Raw genomic sequence first — 8,439 nt, 5'->3', positions numbered from 1 at the left:
CTAATATACCATAAACTAATAAAAATACACTTTCTGATCATATTTAATGATATTATTATAATATCATATGCATATATATATTTTACAGACTGCCTCACGTGACCATAATATTTTACAGAATTCTAACGATTTTAACCAATTTCACGGGATCTCAACAAATTTTACACCATATTATATATGCATATGCATATATTTGCACCATATTATATAAAATTAATATTATATCATATTTAAATAAATATATATATATATATATGTATAATAGCATAGAAATTAAATTATTTTGGTATTGAATTTAATTTTATCACGCGTCTTTTTCAAAAGATCGCTTAAAATGTCAAATTTGACAGCTTGAAGAATGTTTACGAGTTATCAGCTGTGAGCCCTGTGAGCTGTCAATGACAGGTGGAATAAAAATGGCCGAAAATGGATCGGAGGCGGATGTTGGATCTCTCGAAAATCTTACAATAGATGCAATTAATATAGAAATTGAAGAGGTACGTAGAAAAAATTAATTCTATACAGTTTCCGATCTTATTTGATGTTTAATATACAGATAAAGTAAAAAACTCGCCTCCTAATGTCTAATTATTCGGACCATTTTTAGGTTAAATTCTATTTTTTCGATTTTATTCTAAATGTCTTTCCTTATACCGGCGTATTTATTGCTTGAAATCTAACCATTTTGATCAGAAAGTGTATTTTTATTAGTTTATGGTATATCTTATTTAAAAAATATGGTGCGGGTTACTAATAAGTAATATTGCGGTAATAACCTCAATTTATCTCGAAGGTGATCTTTTTTATTGGAATATCCGGATTTTCTACTTTACTTATTTACTTTTTAATATTTAAAAACGTCAAGGAAGAGCTTACTTAGGTGATTAGAATTCCAAAAGCGTACTTTTATTTACATTCCGTGTAGAATATTTATTAAATATGGGTAAGGATCAATTTAAGAACAAAATTATATACAATACACCACATAAGTAAATTTATTTATCCATAAATATCGGTATAGATCTGTTTATTAATTCGATTATTTTCAAAGGATCTCAGACCATTTAAATGAATTTTGCGCTCTCTAAACTTTAACATTTTTTGCCTTATGCTCATTTTATTTTAAGAATCAATTATATTTTCGAAGCATGGTCTATGAGTTTTAAATACTTAAATTCTAGCTTAAAATCGATTTTAGTAAAATATGATCAGTTTGTTTTTAAGGTTACATACATATAATATTTCTAAAATTATTGAGAAAATTAGAAAAGATTTTTGAAGATTTCAGACATGTCGAAAAAGAATCTAGAAGTCAGTTTAAAATATAATTAGGTGATTTAAAAATTTGCAAGAAATTTAAAAATAATTTATAAATTTTCAGAAATCTATCAAGTTTTTAAAACATTTGCAATCTCTTCAGAAATAATAAAATTCCTAAATATCTTTTAAACTGACTCGAATTACTCATAAACTTTTAAATAATCTTCAACAATAGAAAATAATACCTTAAATAGATACAGACTTCGTTCGACATTATAAAATATCCGACATTGTAAAATTACCAACACAAGGAAATTCCCTAGGTATGAAATTAACGAAACTAAACAATTAAATAATTGGTAAATAATAAGATAATGAATCAAATAAAGTAATTTTATTTTGCAAACACATTTTTTGTGAACAAATTTTTTATTTTATTATTTAAACAATCTTTTATGTTTTAGATTCGGGAATTTGATATTTATAATATTTTCTTTTTCAGACATTTTTCTGGGTCAAGAATTTAATTTTTTGGGGTGTTCAGTCGTCCCATTTTAAAAAATCTTTTGATGTTAAAATATCTTTTTAACTTTTCTCTCAAAATTCATTTTTTTAAATTAAATTCATTTAAAACTTTCTCAGGATTCTTAATAAATATTTTTTTATTCTTAAAAGCTTTCAAAATCCTTCGAAACCTTTACAATTTTATTTTGAAGTCTTTAAAAATCTACATTTTGTTTTTAATTTTTTCAAAGCTTATCAAATTTAAAATTATTTTTAAAAATATTTCTTAACATTTTTAATATTTGTTCCAATGATTTGCAATTTTAGTCAATTTATTTTTTAATTCGGCAAAATAAAACCAAACTGACATACAAACTGCCATTCATCAAATATATATGCAACATTTAAAAAATTACCTTAGAATTTTTCAGGTTCTTTATCGATATTTTTAGAAATCTTTAGAAATGTTTTGAAATCTTTTTAAATACTCTCTTAAAATTAATTTTTCGAAATAAAAAACAATAAAAAATTTCCCGGGAATCTTACACTTTTTTTATTATTTTGAAACCATTTAAAGTTTTAAAAAAAGTCTCAAAATTTTATTTAGAAATCTTTTAAATATACGTTTTGTCTTAAATGTGAAATCTTTTCAAAATTAAAATTATTTTTAAACGTCTAAATATTTTGTTTAAATCCTTTCATTTTTTTAATTTTGCAAAATTAAAGAAGTTGCTTTAAAATCTTTCTCATTCTTTAATGTTTTAAAATATTTGAAAATATTTTCTTCACATTAATTTTTCAAAAATTCTGTATATTTTTAATGGTACACATTTGTCCTAACAATTTGTCCTAAATCCTGCAAAATAAAATATATTCTCTAAAATCTCTTAAATACACGCATTTCCTCTCAAATTTTATAACATTGCAAAAATTAAAAATGGTTCTTTAAAATTTTATACATTCTGTTTCGAAATTCTAGGAAATTATTTTAATAGTTTTTAAATCTTTTTCTCTTAAATTTATTTTTCAAAATGAGAGTCATTAAAAATTTTCCCAGGAATCTTAAGAAAATTTTGTTTATTTCCTTGAAACTTTACAACATTTGTAAAAAGCTTCTTTTTCGATATCTTAAAAAATATACATTTTTTGTTGTTGATTTTTTGAAAACTCAGTCAAGAACAAACTGAAAAATAACCACGAAAAGTCATATTCTCACAGTATCGCAACCAATCAGGTTTTTGACAACAATGTATGCAAGATCTCGTTACAAAAACTTTTTAAGAAAATAAAAATATTTGCTCCATGAAACTGTTAATTTAATCTCAGTTTAAATTTTAATTTTTGAGCTCGATGATGCGGAATATGCGATACCAGTTGTGGAGGAATTACCCTCCTTAGAAAGCATCCTCACTGAACCGGATGGGGCTTCGCTTTCCGGAACGGATGACGATATCGGCGCAGCATCTCTGGATAAATTAGGAGGTAGCGAAACTGCAAGTGTGGGCAGTCTCTTATCACTAAATTCTCTAAATAGGCAGAGGTACACACAGACACCTGCATCAGGGGCAATATTAAGACACATAATTCTCAAAGGAATATGTGCTCAAATCACTTCTGCTTCCGTAAGAAATAATTTCTTTTCAATTATTTCTTTTGCTCAAAACAAATTCTCCAATAAATAGAATATTAATTTTCTGTAGGAAAGGATCAATGCAGGATTAGCAAGTGCAGTAGCAGCTGGTGCAAATATGTTAGTTATAGGAACTAGTCACGGTCTCGTTTTGGGTTTTGATTCGACTCAGACTTTAAGGTGGTGTGATCAAGAAGCTAGACATCAAGGATCTGTTTCCGCTTTATGTTTTAACCATGATGGGAGTCGATTATTGGCTGGTTTTGCTAGAGGATATATTCTTATGATAGACAGTTCCAATGGAAAGGTACTAAGGACCCTTACAGATGTTCATCCACCTGGAACTGCTGTTCTTCATGTCAAAGTAAGAACTCATGTTATGAAAATCTTCTATCCGAGGGATTGTCCGCTAAGGTCGGCCGAAAAAACAAAATTATTGAATTTTGATTATGGCTAGCAACAATCTTTTTCTACTTATCAAAATGAGTCTTCATGATTTTTTTCCAGATCTTTAAAACAATATCTTCAGTTAGCAGAAACTTTCTGAAGTTTGAAACTTTGAAAACATTGATTTTTTCGATATATTTCAATGTTCGGTCACCATTTCTTCATCAAATTAGTTTTTACTGTACGAATTCATTTATTTTGATCTAACAAAAGATTTTCAAACATTTTTATTGCAAAAGAAAATGCTGGTGATGAATCTAGTTACCTAGAATATAATTTCTATTTCAAAATAGAGGTTTCGTAGATAATAAAAAATGTTAGAAATTTATACTTTTCTGTATTATGCTTTTCAGGAGTCTTTTAGGACATAAAAATACATATACGTTCAGAAGGAAAAGTCAAAATAATTATAATTTCGAGTTTTGCTTATCATTTAGTAAAATAATATGTTTCCAGCTTCAAAAAGAATTTGTGTCGTGAACTATCGCTGTTATTTCGTATTAATTTGTACATTATTTAAATTTTACTCAAGTTTTGCAGCCCTTTGCTTACTTTTACATTAATCCAGAACTTTTGTTTTCAAACTTATATGTATTTTAAGTCCTAAAGGACCTTTGAAAATGATAATAAAAAAATTAATAATTTTTTACTATTTTTGATTATCTTCAAAACTTCGATTTTTAAATAAAAATTATATTCTACGTAACTACATCCATCACCAGAATTTTTTTTAGACTAAAAGTTTTTGAAAATTGTTACATCAAAATAAATGAATTCGTACAGTAAAAACTAATTCGATGAAGAAATGGTAACCGAAAATTGAGATATATAGAGATAATCACTGTTTTCAAAGTTTCAAACTTCAAAAAGTTTCTGCTAACTAAATATATCGTTTTAAAAATATGAAAAAATCATGATTACTCATTTTGATATGTCAAAAAAGATTTTTGCCAGACATACACACAATTTAAAAATTTGGTGTTTGCGGCCCAACCTATTGACCACTTTACTTTAGTGTACATAAGATTTCAAGGATTTCACAAAGATTTCAGAGTTTTTGACAATGATTTTAAACATTCCATAATACTTGAATGATTTCAGAAAGATTTTAAGGTTTTTAAACATTCCACCAAAATTTCAATGATTTCAAATATAGACCTTTTTATTCTAGACGTCGACAGTTCGCACGTGCCAGAATTTTACGTCATTTTCGTATTTTTCAAACAGTTTTGTGTCGAAATGTATGGAAAATATCGTAAATAAAAATAACAACGAAAAATAAATGTGTAAATAAATTAGAGTTTAAAGGCAACACATTTTTAAGTGTATTCACAAAAAACGGCGAAAAAAGTGCGAAAAGTGTGGCGAGCAAGCCCTTTATTTACATTTGTTGACATCTGTCGTCTTCAAAAAAATGTTTCAAAATCCGGCAAAAATCACGGAAGATGATGTTCCAGGAGCAAAATTATTGCAAAAATCGCTGGAAGAGCACAACGTTGAACAGCTTAAACGATGGCTGAAATGTAGGAAACGATCTTTAAAAGGAAAAAAATGATTTAGTAGAAAGGTTAGTTGAGGTTGTGTTTGGCAGTTATTTATATTTTCTTTCTTTGCTAACATTTACTTACATATTAAATGAAGCATTGTTATCGGAGTTTCGAAACTCCTAAATGTTTTAGTAAAAATAAAATCTATTTAATACTTTCACTTGAGCACGCAAAACTATAATATTTCTGTATTTATAACCAGTTTTTATGAAAGAAGGAAAATTTGTTAGTACATTCCTTATACCAGGAAATCACTAACAAATGACTTTTTATTGTCTAAACTTGAAAAAAGCAGAAAATGTAATATTGTGTTATTTTATATTTGTATGAATATTAAATATTTACTCAAAAAAAAATCTGAACTGCAAATCTTGTATAAAAGAAAATATTTATACCTGCCATACAAAACCTCAACTAACCCTTCCACTAAATCACGTTTTTTCCTTTTAATGGTAGTTTTCTACATTTAGGCCATCGTTTCAGCTGCTCAATACTGTGCTCTTTTACTGATTCGTGCACTAATTTTGCACCTGGAACATCATCTTCCGTGAGTTTCGCCGAATTTTAAAGCATTTTTTAGAAGATGACAGGTGCCAACAGATGTAAATAATGGCCTTGGTCGCCGCACACTTTGCACTTTTTTCGCCGTTTTTTTTAAATAGACTTAAAAATGTTCTACCTTAAAAATCTCTGTGATTTACAAATTAATTTTTTGTTTTTATTAACAATATTTTCCATACATTTCGACAAAAAACTGCTCGAGAAATACGCAATTCACGTAAAAACTCGGCACGTGCGCACTGCCGATGCCTAGAATAAAAAGGTCTATTTAAAAAAATTTCAGTGATCTAAAAAGATTGTCACGTTGTACCGTGGGAGGAATCGGGAATTTACTGTTCAAAATCAACTACAGACTACAATTCTTGACCAATTTTGGTTTTTTAAATGCTCATAATTAAATCCTGCAGAACGTCATTAGACCCAATTTTTTAATTTCACTCTGTGATCATACGGTGCTCAACCACAACAAAAAACTTTATCTTGATTAAAAATACCAAAATATCTCGTAGAAATAGTATTAAGAATGGAAAATAACCATTATTTAACAATTACCACTATTATAAATATGCTAATAAACAAATTGCATTATTTTATTTTTGTTCGAAGTTGTTTTTCTCATCAATTAAATTTTAAATTAATTCTAAATCATAATAAATAGCTGCAAAACTATAAATGTTAAGTATTATTATTGTCAGCAACAATATTATAAACAAATAAAAAATTAGCCTTTTCCATCGAAAGAGATTTATTTTTCTGCTAAATCATGTTGCAGTTTTCTAAGTGGTTATAATTCATCAAGAAAGTGTGGCAAAAACTCGCTATTATTGTTATTTACAATATTTTTAATAAACAGTCGTCTATAGCAAGTTTGCGTCTGAATAAGATGACTGTTTATTTAAAACATTGTTAATAACAATAGCGAGTTATTACCACATTTTCTTTATGAATTATAACCACTTGAAAACTGCAACATGATTTAGCAGAAAAAATAATCTCTTTCAATGGAAAACACTACAAAAATGTATTTGTTTATAATACTGTTATTAACAATAAACATATTTAACATTTCTATTTTTTGCAGCTATTTATTACAATTTAGAATTAATTTAAAATTTGCTTGATGAGAAAAACATCCTCGAAAATAATAAAATAACACAATTTGTTTATTTGAATATTTATAATAGTGGTAATTGTTAACTAATGGTTATTTTCCATTCTCAATAAAAGTTAAAGATAAAGTTTTTTGTTATGGTTGAGCATCGTATGAAAGTAATTGTTTATATTAATAGCTTATAACAATTAACTTGAATCTTAAACCTAATATTCATGTTCCTGAAATATATCTGCAATAATTCTGATAGATAGCGACTTCTCTTAAGTCTTTTTTTGGAGAAAAAAAATAATATTCGTAAAATGTCCAATTTTTACGTTCCCCGGTTATTTTGGACAAGGAAAGAAAAAAAATTGTATGACGCGTTTAAAAAATAATAATTTTTGATTTTTAACAATAAAAATGTAATTTTTCTCAGCAGCTCGTAGTTCAAAATTGTGCAGCTACCTGAAATCTATTAAATTCTACGCTTTCCAGATGTTTATGTTGTATAATTCAATAAATGTTCCAAAAAATATAGAAGAAAACGGTAAAAGTCGACTAAAATAGTATTTAGTTTAACAAACCTTAACATTTCATCTTTGAAAACGTTTGTTCTTAGTTCACTGGTTGTGTAAAGAATATGCTTCATGAGCTTGTCAAGGTTCCTGAACTTCAAAGTAAAGAAAAATTGGTTTTTATCTCTAAAATTGAAGAAATATCATTTTTACCGTTATTCAAAATTTTATTTTTCTCGAAAACGAAGCAAAATATGGATTACAGTTCATAGTTCTAAACTGTTCAGCTTCCTAAAATCTATTAAATTGTACCTTTTCCAGATATTTATATTGTTTAATTAAATACATTTTTCTAAAAATATTGAAAAAATCAATAAAAATCGACTAACATAACGTTTAGTTCAACGAACTTTAAGATTTTATTTTAACAGATTTTTTTGTTAATCACTGAGTATTTAAAGAACATGATCAATGAGATTATTAAGGTCCCTGATTCTTGAAGTAAAGAAAAATTGGTGTTTATCTCTAAAAAAGGAAGAATTATCATTTTTACAGATTCGAAATCATATTTTTCTCGAAAGCGAAGCAAAATATGAATAGCACTTCATAGTTCAAAATTGTTCAGCTTTCAGAAATCTATGAAAATGTACCCTTACCAGATGTATATCGTGTGTGTTTCAACAAAAATTTTCAGAAAAAGTTTAAAATCTATCAAAGCGACTAAAATAGCATTTAGTTTGACGAATTTCAAAGTTTCATTTTTAAAAACCTATTTTTTAGTTGAGTACGAGGGTAGTTCAATAAGTCCTTAGAATGAAGTATAAAAACAATTTTTTTTGGGTAAATTTTTTTTTATTTTTCAACATAATCTCCTTGGAGCTC

General features: G+C 26.8%; 1 protein-coding gene across 1 annotated transcript in view; it reads left to right on the top strand.

Annotated features, from left to right (window-relative positions):
* Positions 1-404: 404 nt before the first annotated feature.
* LOC117171179 (vacuolar protein sorting-associated protein 8 homolog) overlaps positions 405-8,439 on the top strand; it is a 33,618-nt gene continuing 25,583 nt past the window's right edge. The window contains exons 1-3 of the mRNA XM_033358243.1: positions 405-497; positions 3,111-3,386; positions 3,465-3,758. Coding sequence (XP_033214134.1) covers positions 417-497; positions 3,111-3,386; positions 3,465-3,758 — 651 coding nt within the window. The 5' untranslated portion in view covers positions 405-416. The remainder of the gene's footprint in view (positions 498-3,110; positions 3,387-3,464; positions 3,759-8,439) is intronic.

This window comes from Belonocnema kinseyi, chromosome 4 (assembly GCF_010883055.1).
Source record: "Belonocnema kinseyi isolate 2016_QV_RU_SX_M_011 chromosome 4, B_treatae_v1, whole genome shotgun sequence".
Lineage (NCBI taxonomy): Eukaryota > Metazoa > Arthropoda > Insecta > Hymenoptera > Cynipidae > Belonocnema > Belonocnema kinseyi.
Note: the sequence above shows the minus strand (reverse complement) of the source record. Positions and strands in the feature narration are given on the sequence as shown.